The 18,074-nt window shown below is 44.7% G+C and overlaps 1 protein-coding gene across 3 annotated transcripts in view; it reads right to left on the reverse strand.

Moving 5' to 3' along the window:
- EVA1A (eva-1 homolog A, regulator of programmed cell death) overlaps positions 1–17,416 on the reverse strand; it is a 209,923-nt gene extending 192,507 nt beyond the window's left edge. The window contains exon 1 of one of the 3 annotated variants that reach the window (XM_032104468.1): positions 17,342–17,416. Coding sequence is in view for 2 of the 3 variants with exons in the window: in XM_032104465.1 (XP_031960356.1) it covers positions 16,999–17,098 (100 nt within the window). In the remaining variant the exon portion in view is untranslated. Of the gene's footprint in view, positions 1–16,998; positions 17,210–17,341 lie in introns of those variants that run through there. The other 2 variants (XM_032104465.1, XM_032104466.1) reach the window with 2 other exon arrangements.
- Between the last annotated feature and the right edge of the window lie 658 nt (positions 17,417–18,074).

The raw sequence follows: 18,074 nt of genomic DNA on the forward strand, positions 1-18,074 counted from the left end.
GGCGACTCTTGGAAACTACAATTTTTTTCCTTCTCTATTTTTTTATCCCCCAAACCTCTATCTCTTGCTTACTCCCATAAGAATGAAAAGACTGGTCTCAGAAAATGAAGAGCTGAGACCAAACAAATCATTGTGCTGAAAGAGCCTACAATCTCATCCCAAAAACAAATATCAGGATTTCTGAAACTAAAACCTTGCATATTTGTGGATAAGGGGACACCAAAAACACAACTTTCCCTACAAAAATATTTAAATTATCGGCCTCTTCTAAAAGAATGAGATGTCAGGATTATTTCTTCTTGCCCAGCCACTGATCATCCAAGCACATCCATATAATGCCAGCACCTCTTTAATTTTTGCTGGAGGACTGTCTCTTACTGCCCAAAATTGGTCTAAAATGCAAAAAAAAATACGGCAGGCCTGGGGCCTGGATGGATCCCAATTCAGCTGAGAAATCACAGTTTTTTAGCTCAGAGAAATCACATGCCACCTCTTCCTATGGCTTTTGTTCCTCAAAGCTACTATTGGCTCTCCTTTCTCCCAAATTAGTGGAACCACTATGCCAGGCCATCTGGCACATCAAAATTCATCTTCACATTTCATTATCCAACCCGATGGCCCCAGTGTTTCCTCCCACTGACTAATGAGATAAGCCCATCACCTCCTAATTGCAGCAGTTACACCTCATCTGCTTTACAACAACCAAAAAAACAATTCCCCAGGTTGTTTCAGAGTAATGAATGTCATTCTGTTCTTTAAACAAGGACAGCATTTCTAAGAATAGGGGATGGCACATACATCAAAATGATGAGTCCTTAGGATGGAAAGTGAAAAATAGAAAACCCAAATGCACTCATCTCAAACCACCGAGGCCAGCATGGCTCCTTGGGCTTTTTTAGCTCCATCAAAGCAGTACAGGGAGTTTTACCTAGTGTTCCTCAGGGTAAGGGAGCAACTGCAAGAGCAGTAATCCTGCACAGACATTCCTCGTAAGGACACTGACAGAGGGAGGTATTCCAGCTTCACACCTCACACCGCTAATAGGAAGTTTCCTGAAAAAAGTGTCCTAAAAAGACAGTCAGAAGGAACCAGCGACTGGGGATGGGATGCCAGTGATCTCTAGAAGTAGCTGTAATGCAAGTCAGATGATGCATCCCCTAGAAGTCCAAAGCAACAACTTAGGTGAGATGAAGGTCTCTGGAACAGTTGAGGAAAACAGAATTCCACTGCCGATGATACTCTCTCTGCCTCAGTTTCTTCATCTACAAAACAGTGCCGTTGGTATTTATTCTCTACTGCCATGAATGATCAATGATCTCTAACTATGAGTTCCTCTTGATAGATTTATTGAATGTGTTTGAACACATTAGCTGAAGATCTGCTGGAAATTCAGGACTCGAGGAAGGAGTGGGAAGAAAAATTACACTTTCAAGTAAAGCTAGAAAATTTAGTTAAGCCACAAACAAAAAGCTCCTGGTCCATCTTGCCTTGGAGGCACACCAAGCCCCTAAGGTGTTTAATTCATGGCCTTGCCTTTTACTACTGCAAGTTTTAAGTTTCCAGAGCAATCCTAAAAGCCTCATTATACACCAATAATTATTTATCCATGAAGTACTAGCATGAACAAGCCATCAGACTGAGAATAAAACAACCTTCCTCAGAGTGTTGAAAATACACCAAGCTTTGCTTGTGCCTGGGCATTGGGAAAGCTGGATCCTCCCCTCACATGGCCAGGCAAGATTAAGATGGAGAACAGTCTGGGAGAGTAAACTTTCACCTCTGTCCACCAATTTCCTGCACACTCAGTCTCTGTTTAAACACACCATCAGACAGATATTTCCCTACCTCTTCCCACCACATTTCTGTCATAAGTGCTCTTTCCCCATGCCTAATGTCCAAGAAAACTTCTTGCCCTCATTGCACATCCCACAGGGGCTGGAGCACAGCTGAGCTCTCTTATCACATGAGCCAGACACCATCTACATGTCAGCTTCTCCACAATGCAAATCAGGCTCATTGTCACCAGTGGAAAAAACTCTAAATGAAGTGATTGCCCCTTGATAGCCACTCCCCCAGAGCAGAAAAGGGTGTTGACCACACTCTTGCTCCTCCACCACCAGGCCAAAGAGGAAAAGGCCTAATCTCTCTCCCCATCCATCAGTGCTGCCGTAATGCCGATGACATACAGCTGGGATGGAGGCACTCTGATGTTCTTCAGAAAACTATACTAGGAAATGGGCCAGAAAGGCCCTGAAACAAGGGACTAGGCATCTGGCCAGCCTCCCTCCCCATCCAGCATTCTCTAGCTTGGGCTGCTTTGGCCAGCAGACACAGAAATGCAGCTCTGCACTAAACCACCAATACCGACAAGGCTGAGGAGGGCATTATAAGGCAATTCCACATCCAACATGCACGGATGCAAGGGTAATACCTTCTCACTCAGGGTACTAACAGCATCCTGCAGCCCTCTCTAACCCTACAGAAGAAAAGTAGTTTTCAACCCACAGAAAAGTTTTGCAAAAAGGGACAAGTCTGAGTTTAAAAATAATTCTGAAATCTTATAATCACAGAATGGTTTGGGTTGGAAGGGACCTTCAAAGACCAACTAGTCAAACCCCTCAAACATTTTTCACTAGATCAGCTTGCCTAAAGCCCTCTCCACCATAACCTTGAACAGGGATGGGGCATCCACAGCTCCTCTGGGTAAGCTGTTCCAATGTCTCACTACACTGATCATAAAAAAATTCTCTCTTATGCCTAGTCTGAATATTTCAGTTTAAGAACATTACTTCTTGTCCTATCACTACAGGCCTTGGCAAAAAGTCTCTCTAAGTCCCGTTCAAGTACTGAAAGGCTGTGACAAGGTCTCCTCTGGGGGTCAAGGTGGGTCAGGCTGATCTGATCCTTAATAAAACAAAAATAAAGTTTAGATCAAGATAATTCTGACACTGCACTGGGGAACAGAAGAGGGTAAACCACAGCTGCAGTAGTGAAAAAAAGTAGAAGTGTTTAATTCTCTACAACCTCCACAAGAGAGATGTGGGGACACTAGAAAAGGTAACACCACCTATCATCAGGCCAAGCTGACAAAGAAAATGCTCCCACCAGCCACATCTGCCTGGTACAGGCAGGCAGCCACCATCAGTCTTAGAGGCTGACAACACTTGCTGCAGCTGTGTCTTATCAAAAGCATTGCAAGCACACTTCACAGATGTGGAGATTCAACCCTCTGAATGTTACTTTTGAGCCTAGTCCAATGTTTGGGACTGCAGCAGTGCAAATAAAGGCACCCTTTCCAGGAGAAGCTTCATCGAACTAGTCACAGACAGGATCACTCACTCGAAAGCAGAGGACAGACAGGGCTATCTATCTGACCCTCTGTCTACTTTGGGAGACCTTTCTGTATCAGAAAGTCTTCAGAGAGGCAGCGCTGTTAATGGAGGAGTACACACATCCTTCAACTTCTCAGCCCCCGAACTACTCAGAAGTCACCACAATTCAGGTAACTGTGGAATCTGGGCTCCAAGAAAACCAGCAAGGACTCAAGCTACAGTGAAAAACTTATGGAGACAATCAGGAATCATATAATGACAAGGGACTGGCATGAAAACAGAGGCAGAGTCCCAGAGACCTCAGGCTCTCACAGGGAGCTTCAGAGCTCTGGAGGCAGGGACACAGGAGTTTTGTGACAGTTTCTTTAATCACAGGCTCCTCTCACACTTGACCAAGGCTTGGAGCTACAGCCTCAGACTGCAGGATACCCAAGGATTGTGGCTCCCATTGACTTGATGATATTTCATCTCACTGCATGTGATTTCTTTCCCACATGCCTCATTCCCCTCTATACACATAAAGAATGGAAACCTTGGCAAAAGGACTGAGAGAAATTCAGGGTGGGCATTAGTTACTATTTTCGACAGCACTAAAACAATATATGAAAAGGGATTTTTGTTTTGGTTTTGGTTTTTGCTGTGATTTGTTTTCCCTGAGTTGCAGCTTAGAGGGGGGAAAACAGAAGACAATGTCCCATCTGATGCCTGCCTGATGGAGTGACAGAGGCTGGCTCTGCCACAGCACTGCAGAATTTGTGCTTTTGGGGAGTATTGTTTTTATTTCAGAAGGGGAAAAAAAAAAAAGAGGAAATGAGCAATCCCAGAAGGAAAGGGTCTGAATGCTTCCTCAGGCTGCACCATGAAGAAAAGAGATTGCTATTGTCAAAGGGTGTTTCATTGTTCTGGTCTTTCTGAGAAACCTTAAAATATATCCAGAAATGTAACAAGAACAGAAAACAGATCTGTTTCTTTGGCCGCCCAATTGCAGTCTGGCTGATGAAGCACAGACCATAGCTTAGCAGGGTTAGTTACCCTGCTTAACCCTTGTTCTTGACAATCACATTTAATAAAAATTTTTTAAAAATAACTTAGTATCCATCAGGAGTGGGCATGTAGAGAAGCCAACTTTCCCTCATGTGAATAGCCCCACTGATTTTTAGTGAATTACTCACCAAGTCAGGACTCCTCACCATTTCAGCATCAGCCTCCAGGCTATTTAATAGCAACTAGTTACTACAATAACTGGCCAGGCTCATTTTTCTGTTGGTGCCACTTTCAAATATCGCACCCACAGTCTTCTCTCCCTGCTAGATTACTTCAAGCACAAAATTCCATCCAGGAGTCAAGCTCCTGGCAATACCTCCAAGATCAGAGAAGTAGGACATATGAGAGATGCAAGGGCACTAGGATTTCCTTTAGGATCAAAAAATGGAAGTCAGGAAGCAGTGGGATTCACCCCTCTTAGCATCCTAATCAAGGCTCCATCTCATGGGAGCAGCTGGAATCAGCCAAGGCTGTACCTCTAATCCCCCAGAGCTAAGGAGTCTCAGCAAGAGGAAAAATTGTTGATAATACAAATAGATAGATAGATAGATAGATAGATAGAGATAGACAGACAGATAGAGTGGATCCAACCACAGCACCCTCATAGCTCAGCACTGCTCCTGAGCCACAACATCTGCCCAGAAGCCTTTTGCAGGCATAGCCATGCTGCTCTCCTGCTGGCACTGGTTTCCACAAACCCAGCTCAGGGCTCTCAGTCCCACCTTCTTGATAAGGAAGCTTGGACAGTCTGTGGGTGCAAACAACCACTCAGGAGCCAAAACTGGCATGAAGAAGGACAGACAGAAAGAACACAGGTCATAGGTGAAAAAGTTTGTCTTTCTTTGTCCCAAAAATAGAGTTTCCTGTATTCAGATGTTGTGGAGGTTGGTGTGAATATATCCAGATTTTCTGATCTGTAGATGACAGCAATGCTGAGAGGCAGAAAAGGATCATCAGAAAAGGCAGAACAGGTCAAAGCAGTGACAATTGGCCCTTAATCTTCAGTACCCTGTAATAGGCAACTTAATTGGTCTTGTGCTCCAATGAGTTAAATCAAGATAAACATTTTAAAAACACTTTATCATACCTATTGTGATACCACACCGACCAACCAGCCTATTTTTCACCCCTCAGCAGGCTTTGCTTGAGCAAAATCACCCCCAGCTCCACCACACAGATGTAGGAGCGATGGGAAAACGCAGAGGAGGCTGAGTGAACAAAAGGCACTTCAGGCCTGCTGGGGTCAGAGTGTGTATCTGTACGGGAGGTTGGACTCATCACTAATCCAGCTCTGTTTCTAATGAGATTGGTTCCCATTGTAGCAAAAGGAGATCCATGGCTTAATTTGCCAAGAGGACCATTGTCATGCAGCTTAGGGAAGCAAAATAATCTTATCAGTTTGAACTTGAACCTTGCCCTCCAATTATGTGAACAATATTTATAAAAAGAGATAAAGAGATTTTCATTTATCCAGCAGGAAAAATGGATTGTCTAACAGCAAGCATTCCGTTTCCTGCAGCTGCTGGTAGACCTTTACAATCCAGCCACTTGGCTGTACCACTGCCAAATGCACTAACTACTATCTGTGCACATTAACTCTGGACCAAACCCAGGGCAAATGGCACTAAACATATTTATAGTGCAAGTTATTGGTACAGCAGAGTCTCTGCTCCTGTAGAAAAGCCAAAGTGAAAGCCTGGGGCCATCAGCTAAAGACAAGCAAACCCAAAGGGCTGAGAGAATCGGAAAAAATTTTCACTCCTTCCTGAGTGTCTCTGTGTCCCTCTCCAATCCATCAGCTCCCCTTGGCTGCTACAGAGGCCATCCTCTTCTGGGAGTTCTGCATCCCCCACATTGCAGTTAAAACAAAGAACATTATGGCAAATAACAGCCAGGCTTCATCTATTCTTTTTTCTATACAATTCATTCCATCAGAGTTGTTTAGCCGAACAAAACCCCAGCGCTATCCTTTATTGTGAGGCCAGCAATAAACTAACATGTGAGCACAGCATGGGTCACAGATGTGCACACTCCAGCATCAACTGTGGAGCCACTTCCTTGCCCAACTCACTTTTATAAAGCTTTAACCTCTTTGAGCTGGAGTTCAGATGAGCACATAAACCAGGAAGCAAAGAGTGTTAACACAACAGAAGTGGCCCCTGTACAAAGGATATATGAAGAGACAGACATGCTTTGGAAACAGTCAGAACAACAACCTTGGTTTCCAGGGGGTTCCCACACAATAAAAATCCAGAGAGAAATAAACTGAAAAAATCGCAGAGGCTCTATTTTTAGCAATATCACTTGCATTGCAGGATCTTTACTTGTGCCTTTGAATAGACACATATCCTTTTTTTCTTCTTCTTCTTCTTCTTCTATGAGGGGACAGAAGCAAGCAAGCAAAAGAAAGAAATTTGGAGGGGGGAATGTCTTCAAAATTAATTTTTAAAAAACTTTTAGAATGTGTTTCAAGGACTGACCCCAAATTTGTAACCCAATTTTAAGTACTCTTATCTCATCCCAAATAAAATAACCCTCAAAGCATGACTGCTCTAGGGAAAGGAAAAAAAAAAAGGAACCACAACAAAAACTATGCAAAACCAGACCCTTCTCACAACTGCACTTTATGGCTCAGATCATATCTGCCAGCTGAAGGTTTCCTACGATAGCAACCTCTAGCTCATATTACACATAAAATACAGGTGTAATGTTGCCCTTTCCTCAGCGTACTGTGTCTGGCTGTGATGGAGTTAACTTGTTTTTTTGTAGCAGCTTGTATAGTGCTGTGCTTTGGATCCACAACCAAAACAGTATTGATAATATATTAATGTTTTAGCTATTGCTGAACAACCTTTGCTCCGCATCAGCACTTTGTCTGTCCCTCACTCTGCCCTCCCAGCAAATAGGCTGTAGGGAGCACAAGATTTTGGAGGGATACAACCAGGCAGGTGACCCCAGCTAAGCAAAGAGATATCCCATGCCATGGAGTGTCATGTTCAGCAATACAACAGAGTGGAGCGGGGTAAGTCAGCTTGGGAACTGGTTGGGCATGAGTCTGCCTGTGGGAGGCAGTGAGTGATTGCCTTTCCATCAATTATTTTGCTTTCTTTTTTATTTCTTCCACTTCTCTTTCATTATTTTTATCTCATCCCATGAGATTTCTTGCTTTTACTCTTCCCTCCCTCTTCTCCTATCCTACCTGGGGGTAAGAAGGGGAGGCAAGAAGGCAGCTGGGTAGTGCTTGGCTGCCTACAGGTGTTAACCCACAACACTCAGTTATGTGCACTTGACTTTGCAACTGAAATGTTCATTTTAACCTGTGCAGTCCATTTGCATATAGATATTATAATATTGGAGACGGAACTGTGTACTGAGTACCCCACATTTCTTCCTGCTTATCACAGCTTAAGAGACTAGGTAAGGGGCTGCTCCTGGAGAAGAAGGTAGATACTGAACAATCCGAAGTATTGGTTAGTATCAGCTCTGGATGCCAATCTCTCTGCCTCGGATCCTCATCTGTGCAGTGCAGGTAACATTCCAGGCTTCTTCCAGAAGGGTAAGTACATCCCTGTAAGTACATCCCTCACAACAAGCAGAATAGGGTTTAAATAACATTATAGGATTTAAATACCATTAAACATACAGGAAATAAGGCCCCAGGGCCATAAAGAACTGGAAGGATGAAGAAAATCATTTTAAGGCCACTGTTTTGTGCCCTGTACAAGACAAGAGCCCCCCAGAGTATGTTCTCATTAAAGTGTAGTGTAAAAACCCAAAGGACTGGACTCAAGTAGTTAAAACTACCTTAATTTTAATATTTCTTAACTTCCAAATGTTTGATTTTAAAGTACAATACTGTTATTTGAATGTTTCACACAAAAGCTAAACTTTTTCAAAATCAAAGCGCAGAATTGTGTCCCACAGCCTCCTATGGGCACTGCCAAGACCACAGCAGCACTGCAGGTACAGGCACCACACAGACCACAGCAGGAAGAGATTTCCCAAAGACTGAGGCCCAAAACAATAATCTGTAATCCACCCATAGGAGTTCAATTTACCACCTATCACTTTAATTGTACTAAATGTCTGCACTCTTGGCCCAACACAACTTTTACGAAAAACATTTGAGCCAAAAGCCTTTGCAAAATACAGTAAACATGGGAAATTAATGTCAGGAATTGCACCTGCTGTAGCACACCCTTGATATCAACACCAGCCCACAGTGTGATATAAAAATCACAGAGTAAACATTAGCAGAAAATCCCCACGCTGCTGTTTGTTTTCATATTTACTAGTGGGAGTAAAAGCCCACTTTAAACCCTTGAGGCTGATACAACACATTGATAATATCATAGCAGCAAAACCACAGGCATCTGATAACAGATGAAAATAAAATAACACAAGCACACAGGGGGTCTCAGAGTAGGTGGTCTTAATGGCCCCTTCTTGACAAGCAGCACCATCAGGTACCCAGTCTGTCAAAGATTTAGTGTATCTCACCTGAAGTCAACTCCCTCATACCCTGAGGATTCTGATTCTTTTATGGGCTGCTGGAGGAGTGAAAAATGTCTCTCCTGGCAAACAGTGAGTTGATATCAGGTTAAAAATCGATGCACAAATGTACATAGTGAAGTTCTTTGATTGTAAATGGCTGATGAATCTCCTCTGGGTCTCTAGGCCTTCTTCTCTAAATCTCTAAACGTAACATTAAAAAAAGGAAACATGTTTTTTAAATCTTTCTTCCTCATTGTTAAGGATGTGGGATACTTTGCCAGCAGCTGGATGTCAGCTCTCCTGCCCACCAAAACTAAAGTGCTTGGACAACATCTACTGCAAACTCTTCAGGAGCATCTACATTCATCTGTTCATTCAAACACACTTCTGACACCTGAGCCCTCGGAGGGTTTGCACAAACTGCAGGTCACACACACACTGCTCCACCTTCACGCAAGGATCCAGACGGATCCAAGAGGGGTTATTAAATAGCAAGCCTTAGCACCCAAAGGAGCCCCATCAACACTGACACCACAGCATCCACCAACATAGCTCAAGAGCGCAGAGTATATCTGAAAAGACTCGGCCAAGATTTATTTTCCTGTGCAACCCAGAACTACCAAGTCATCATCATCTCTTTGACATGAGAAGACACACAGTGGGCTCCAGGCAGCCAGGCACTGCATATGCTGAAAGAGCAGACATTCATAGTTTTAATTACTACAGATAAGTTCATGCCCTCAGTGAGCTGAGCCAGGCACATTTGGATTAGCCCAAACCCAGGCTGAGAGAGTCACAACTCACCATCCTTCCTCAGCCAAAAGGAGCAGCTAAGTAAATTAATTAATGAATAATAATAATAATAATAATAACAACCCAAGCAGCTCTCTAAAATGTGTTCCCAATTATTACTTCTACATTAAATTAATCTGGAAGAAGATGAGCCAGGATTAACTTCTGTGCTTCTGTTCATTCTGCACAGCTCTTGGCAAGTCAGCAAAGTTGCCTCACAGCTGAGCAGATTTTGGCCCATGGCTGTCTTTTGGAAAGCACACAAAAATCCCAGACAACAGCAGTGCTGGATCAGTGAGGCATAGCACTGGCAAGGACACAGGGAGCCTTGTAGCATGGTACCAAACCAACCTGTCCAAAAATCCTCTGAACCACTTTAAGGAGCACATTGGGTCTGTGCCTGCAGGCAGTCACACACCTTTCAAGGGACAGAATCTGTGAAGATCTTGGATATGTGTATAAAGGAATTACAAGAGCACAAAAACCCAAAACAAAACAGGGGTAGTTTCTTCAAATAGTCCTCCCCGCCCAGGGATTTGGATTGCTATTTTGGAACAGAAAGAAGTTCAATCTATACCTGCACAAACATGCCAAGCATAAGCAGCCAGTCCCAAATAAGACATGTAAACAGCCCTGGTGTTGGCCAACTAAATCACTGCACACCCACCTAAACACAGCATAGGCCAATCTTCAGCTCTGAACACCAAGCACTTTGGGAGATCAGGCCGTGTTTAAATTAGCATCAACAAAAGGATCAGCACGAATGCCAAGTGTAAATACACAGTTTTTCTCCTCCTGCAGAGACTAAGTTTATTCTCCACACTCCACCCCCCCCCCCCCCCCAGATTAAATTGTGAGTTCAGCTTCTAAGTATCTCAGTTGAAAAAAAGGGTATGTCAAAATTCTCACTTTTTTTTTTTAATTGACCAAACTATTTCTGACATATAAAATCTGCTTTCACAGCACCTTAAGTCAGGGAAAATTTTTACCTGAGGACATAAACAGTTGCTTTCTTCAATTCTGCAGCATTTGTATCCCTATTAACACAGAGACATAGGAAGAATGCTGCAAGGACAATTTCCTCAAATTGTCTATGCATCTAGTGGGATACTGGGATACTTTGAAGGATTAAAATTACCACTGTATATTTTTTTCCCTTTTTTTGTTAATACTACTAATTAAATAAAGTGTTCCAAGTACTAACAAAAGTTTTCATCAGTTTCTGGGCCCCTGCAGTTAGTAGATACTATATAAATATTGCCAGTCATCCCATAGATGTGCGGATCCCTGAGGTCCCTTGGCTCTTGCTGACAGCTGTGATGGCTAAACCAGTGGATTTTCATATGACAGGAGCCAGATGCACACATATGGCTCTTGAGCTTGAAGTCATTGCCTACATGAGGTTTCACACAGACCCCTCATGAGACAACCCGGCACCCACAGCAGCCGCATCCATCCCTCCCTCCCAGACTGTGTCTCCTTTCCCTGGTACCACAAACACCAACAAGCAGCTGGTTTTTTGCAGCAGTAACAGCAGTGCCCCTGGTCACAACCCAGGACCACAAACACACGGAATTGGAAACACGTGTTTGTCTTCCTGAAGCTCAGTTTGGTCCCCTTGGCTGTCAGTAAAAGTAAATGCTGAATATTTTTTGAGTCGGCAGGCACAGACTCCTCCCTCACAGCATTTTCATCACAACTGTTGGGAAATCCACAGTGTTTTCTGGAGCGTGCCCCCAGACAGGGGTGGACAGAAACCTGTATCTTTGCTTAACATGGTATTTAGTCTTGGTAACATGGTCCTGCTGATGCCATAAAGCCACAGCCTCGATGATAAACCAAAAAACTCTCTCAGGCACCAAAATAGCCCCAGCTTCTGTGCTGATTCTTTTCCTGCTTTCCCAAGAGCAGCAGATATGGCACTTGATACCCACGCAAACCCCTACTGATTTCCTTCTCCAACACCTCCCAGCTCTTTGTGGTCTTTAGACTCTTTTCCGCTGGCAAACAGACATATGTGACACAAACCCCAGTTGCAGCTTCCCCCTGTGAGAACGCCTCAGCCGTGGCTCCCAGACCCAACCACCCCCTTCAACTCCTGCCCCGTGCAGCCACATCTCTAGAACGTTACCAGAAGGGGCCAACAGTGGTTTTAAACCAGCTTTGATGAGGTTTTCAATTTTGTCAGCTCTGAGAAGGAGAATTTCTCTACCCCAGCACAGGCAGCTTGCCCTCAGTAAGCCAAACTGCAGCCCAGACAGATGTGACAGATGGGGTGGCACAGAAGGCCTCCAGCTGAGGAGGAAAAGATCACCTGGGGCAAGGACCTCTGTAAGCAGCAACCTGAGGTCCATCCTACCTCATCACTCAGAGCCCTTTCCCAAGACAAGGTATGGAGGTGGCCTGGATTTGGCCCAGTCTTTAAACAAAGTCTAAAGCATGTCTGCTTGCCCCTGGGGTCAAAAACTCAACTCTCATTACTGAGTTACAGTTTCTTTTCCAGTGTGATGGTGTACCTGCCTTTCTCTTGAAAATGCCCTCTTTTACAGCCTGAAACCTTCAATACATGGAAATCATAGATCCCTCTTGACACCATGGACCCATTCAGGGCTATTAGGCATTCAGAAGCTGTTAGCATGTAGATTTTGGTGATAATTTGGTGAATGGAGTTGTCAAACAAATTGCCTTTATTATGGACTGATTAAATGTAATCAGGGAGAAGTGCCTTTCCCCTCCCCAACTCCAGCCTTCATCAGCTCAAACAAACACACTGAGCCAATTAGCAGGGAGGTGGCAAAAGCAGCTTTCACTTGAAACCTGATATTCTTGGGGAAAAGAAAAAACAGCCAACCACCACCACTACTAACAACAACAACAAAAAAAATCTCTGTGCTTTCAAAACCAAGATGGGCCTCCAGGGAGAGGTTCCAAAACCTACCCAGGGCTCACCTGCAGGGTGTGGATGGGAGTTATCAGTATTTATCTGGCTCGATGCCAGATCAGCTCCCTTAAGCAAAGCACTGCTCACATCCAGCTTGTGCCAAAATCTAATGCAAAGAGCACAAACATTAAAGCAGGCCCAAGGAGAGCAGCACTACTGGGGCTGCTTTTTCCTTCAGCTGAGTTCTCCTGTGTCAGAAAAGGCATGAGCTCCCAGCCAAGCTATTTCCATGCCTAGAAACCTACATTTTTGGCTGAGGTCCTTGCAGTGGATTCTCTGATGTCTGTAAATGCTTGAGTTCACAACCCTTTCTGCAGTAGTGGAGGGACCTGTCTCCATCAGCATTAAACTCGTGGCAACCACACAGATCTGATGCCACTACCCTTCTGCCCAACATGCCTGAAATCAGCTAATGAATGGGAAAATCCTTGAGGAGAATTGGAGCACGGCATGATAACGACATAAGCTTAATTCCTTGCAGGTATGCAACTGGAAGTTAAATGGTCACCTTGGCAGCAGTGGGCAGAGCAGAATTCAACATGTATTTGCATGATTTAGCTTCAGAGACAGGAGCATCGAGGCTGAGCACAGAGAGCACACAGGATATGAGCAACAGCTGTTGACTGAGATTTCAACACCTGTATTTAAAGTTAGCACCAAAGCCTACTTTTGGCACCATTTTCATTAACCTTGTCCCTCTAAGGAGCAAGGCCTGCACACTGCACATGGATCACTGCCTCCCAGAGCCTATGCAGAGGAACTATGGCATAGATTCCCCTGGCAGGGCAAGGACATTGCTCTGTCTTGGACTCTCACTAAAAATAGAAGGGGCCTAAAACAAAGGTGAAGTTTTATCTAACAGCAAGGATTTTGGAGAATTCATTGCTGCTACTGAGATTAGGACTAGAGGTTTACAGTTATGTACAGAGATTCAAAAGATCAGACTCTTACCCCACACCTCATCACAGTCCTCAAGTATCACCTTGAACATAAGGGGTAAGTGACACATCAAGACAGCAGGTTCTAAGCCTTCAAACAGTCCTGAGCACAAGAAGAGATCACAGAATGAGATTAGACCAAGAGTCCAGTCTGCAAGCAGCCACAGAGAAAAAGTCAGGGTCTTCTTAAGAAGTGGCTGCAAAGTGCCTGATAACTCCACTCTCTCCCTCAGGACCTGCTTCCTACCCCCACACCCTGCTGCAAACATCAATGGTTAAAGAACTATTAAAGAAAACAACTTCAAAACTCTTCACATAGTTCAAATACTTCACTTAAAAGGAATTTGAATTCTTACATCTCAGATTGCACCAGTCCCCAGCAGGATACGCACTGCTCATGTTCACATTGTGGCGTTTGAGCTGTTCAAACAGGAGGGATGGAGCCCCAGTGTGAGACCATGTGCTCAGGGGTTAGAAATTCCCACCAGCCCTGCTTGTGGTCCCTTGTGACAGACTCAGTCCACCACATCTCTGGGCACCTTCTCAGGGTGTGCCTTGCCATGACCTACGTAAAAATGAAATCTTCCTGCAGCCGAGAGACACATATCTTGAAGAGCCAGACAGTGGGACAGTACTGGGATGTGGTTGGGTGTGAAGTTCTTGGTAAGTCTTTCATCCAGCCCTACTGCAGAGCTGCCACATGAGAGTCAGTCAGTGCTGCTAGCTTATGATCTGGTTAAAGCTCAAGACTGGCTGTCCCTGAGCTTTCCTTCCAGGGCTGGATCCACACACTCTGGCCCACCACCATAAGGCCGTGACTTATTACAAACAGCAGCACCTCCCTGGTAATGCTGAGTTGAACCAAGTGGAGAAGCCAGAGAGGTTTTGCTGCTAAACAAAGTCTACAGGACTGAGTTTTAAACCCCCATTCTTCCCCAGAGAGCATCAGCTGCTCTCTCTGGACAGTACTGCTGTTCATTTGCAAGCTGGAAGAGCCTTTACATCCCAAAGACCTATGTCATCTCCCTGCAGCACCAACTGCTGCAGAAACCTCTGTGGGATTACAGCCAGCCTTACATTCCTCAGCAGTAATACCCAATACCAATCCACTCATCTTCCTGGGGTGCAGAAAATTTATGTTTTGGATGCACCACCTCTAGGTGGGATGGCATACAGTAAAGCTATTAGGCTTCCCCAAAGATGTTCACCTGCTCAATTCCAGTCATGCCAGAGAAGAACTTAGAAAACTGTGAAGTATAGAAAAGTGTATAAGAAGCCAGAAATAATTATAGTCAAATAATGTTAGAAGGCTGCCTTCCATTCCTTATGCCAGCTGACAATTCACTTATAGGGGTAACGGGGACAAACGAGATGCTCCATCAGGTAGGAAGAGTTACCTGGGCCACTGCTCCTTCAGAGAGGCACATGGTGCACACCCTGATGGCACTGGAGGGAGGCAAATGGGGTCTCTGCAAAATGTGCTGGGAAAGCGTAAGGTGTGATTTGGGAAATGCTGTACTTTTTCCTGCCCCCTTTCCTCTTGTGGCTACTCAGCTCCTGAACTTACAAAACTATATTTGAGCTGCTACATACTGGGTCCAGCCCTTTCCTGCAGCAAATCATGTTTCCTGTCCTGCAAGGTACAGTCAGTTCAACAAGACTGGGGACATTCGCCAAGCCTGCTATCAGAAAACTCAGGTTGGACTTGGCAGAAGGTTTCAGCAGTTATGGAAACTCATGGGAGTTTGTGCTGTTGGGATTACAGACCCTGCTTCAGAGTACAACCTTGCTACACACATAGACACAGAGATTTAAGCCACCCCTCTTCTCCCAAAGCATGACAGTACAGTTGGATGTTGCAGAAAAGATTATTTTGTTATCAGCAACCTTCTTATCCATTTTTTAAAAGAACAGCATCTGCTCCCCCTGCCAGCACCACTGAAGCCTATCGAATTTCCTTGCACTGCTCCAGCTATGTTGTACAAACACAATGTAAAGCACCTTTGCCCTGGGACACCTGTACACATTTTAACGCTTGGCAATTTGGCCTGGCTGGGAAAACTTTATCTACATTTTAGAAGGACAATTCCTTTCCCCATTGCAGCTTTTGCTCCTGTTGTGCCCACTCCATACACCCCTTCTGCATCAATGTGCTTGCAAGCAGGAGCACAGAGAAAGCTCGGTGCCAAGAAAAGGATAAAAGCACACTAGAAACAGGGAAATGCCTCAGCCCTTTCCATTCAGAGGCAGATCTGCCTTGAATGGGAGCCCCCAGGACTGATCTGCCCCCAAATGAGACTGAGTCACAGGCAAGCCAGCCCCCTTCAATTCACATTAAGGTTTCAAGCTACTGTATATATTCTTCCCCCACCTCCACCACAAGCTCCTCCTTTCTAACAAATTTCTCACAGCATACGGACACATGCACTCCCAGGCAGTGAGCAGCAGTGCTGGGATGTGTTGAAACCCAAGTCCAGTGAGGTTCTACGCTTGCAATGACACTTTTTCATCAGCAAACTATAATTGGCAGCTCTTATCCACTAAAAGAGTTTTGCAAAACACTCCTAAAGAGTATGCCAGACTAGTTCTTCACACTAAGGCCCAAAATTAGAACCAATATCTTAAAAGAAAAGTGGCTCTCACTGGCATTCCCGAGCAAACTAATCAACCCTACTGAAGTTGCAAAATGAGATCTGTTATGTTTTCACAGATCCACATGTTCACTCACAAAGAACAGAGGCAGAAACATAATTTTAAAGCTACTGATGCAGCTATAGAGTTATAAAACTTACATGGGACTCCAGACCTTCAAAATGCTGGGTATTTACCTGCAGTATATGGCTCAAAACAAATGCTATTAACATTTCTAGATTCAGAAAATATTGAGAAATGAGACACTTTTTCTTACAGCTTAAGAAAACACAGGCTCAGGATATAATTCATTCTGTGCATGCAACATCTCTATCTCAGCTCAGGGGGCTTTTGCAACAATCAGGAGCTGTATGTTAAGAGGAGGGAATCTGGTCCACTACAAAATCATTTAATCTTGCTATGTTAGCCTTAATTTATGTCCTAAACCTTCCCAGTCTCCTAATCCACCTCTTTTCACTCCTATGAGAAACACAGCACAAAACCTGCTAAAAACTTTCACAAGTTAATACCGTTCCTGCTACAAACTTACACAAGTTAACACTATTCTTTTTCTTGTTCCCAAAGTTAGTCAGACTAACTCTTTTGAAATAGTTTTGCTAATTATTGAGAAAGGCTTTTTAAGAAACTCAAAATCCTCTTATGGAAGACACTTTTCATCTTCAGCTTATTTTTAAAAGATTAAAATTACTCCCCACATAACTATCCCAGATCTGCTCACATCCACTTTCCCTGAGCTGCTCCTGAGCACTGGAATCAGAGTTCCCGTGTATGAGCAGCACACGAAAGGATCAGCGCTTCTCCCTACCTGAGAAGTCTGCAGAAGTCTTGGCAAAGTTGCTGAAAGCTGTCAAGCACATGAGTCTTAGGAGGAAAGTGGAGGTGAGAAACACATCTGGGCAGCACATCCTTAGGTGTCCTCACAGCTTGTTTTCTTCCAGAGGAAAGGAAAGCGGTTTCTGCCCCAGCCCAGCACTCCTCATTGCGCGGAGAGCAGCGTTAGTCCCATTGCTTGGAAGGCTCACAGCCAGCGGCGGGGAAGGAAAAGCACTCGGCGCACACACACACACACACACACACACACACACACACACACACACACACATCCCTGGGAGTGAATGAATCCCGGCTGACGAATGAGACAGACCTACCTGAGCCTTGGCGGAGTTCCCAGGGTCCTAAAAGCCACCTCTTTGCCCAAATTTGCTGCAGACTGTTCGTGTGTAGCTGTCCAGCTGTGGCACTGCGAGCTGCTGGGGGGCAGTCGGGGAAAGGGGTGCCCGGGGGGCTGGGTTGGAGTAGCCCGGCTATTGTTGGATTAGATATCCAGGGATCTTGTCTCTCTGGTGCAGACAGACAGAAGGACGAGCAGAGTTTTCAAAGGAGGGAGCCCAAAACAAAGCACCTGAATTCACACGGAGTTCTGGTATGATGGGTATTTGTAGCTGCTGCTGAAAACAGTGTGAGCAGCGGTGTCCTGCCAGACTGGACAATTCTGTGTCCCCTGTTGAGAACGATCCTACAGTGGAGGAGACTTTGCAGAGGCCCAGGCATCAAACCCTCCTGGATCTCATTGCAGGACTGGGACTGGTATCAGCCCATATCCAAAATCCTCCTTTCTTTTGACAGCAGAAAGCCATGCCAGGCTCCCTCTACCCCACCAGACCCCTCTATCATCCATCAAACTCAGCAGATCCAAACCTGTGGTTTTCATAGGATCGCGGAACGGTTTGGTTTGGAAGGGACTTTATAGATCATCTAACTCCAACCTCCCTGCCATGGGCAGGGACACCTTCCACTAGACCAGGTTGCTCCAAGCCCCATCCAGCCTGGCCTGGAGACCCAGGAGTCCTGGCTACTCCCATAGCAACTACTTTAACCTCC

The sequence above is a fragment of the Corvus moneduloides genome, chromosome 3, assembly GCF_009650955.1.
Source record: "Corvus moneduloides isolate bCorMon1 chromosome 3, bCorMon1.pri, whole genome shotgun sequence".
Classification (NCBI taxonomy): domain Eukaryota; kingdom Metazoa; phylum Chordata; class Aves; order Passeriformes; family Corvidae; genus Corvus; species Corvus moneduloides.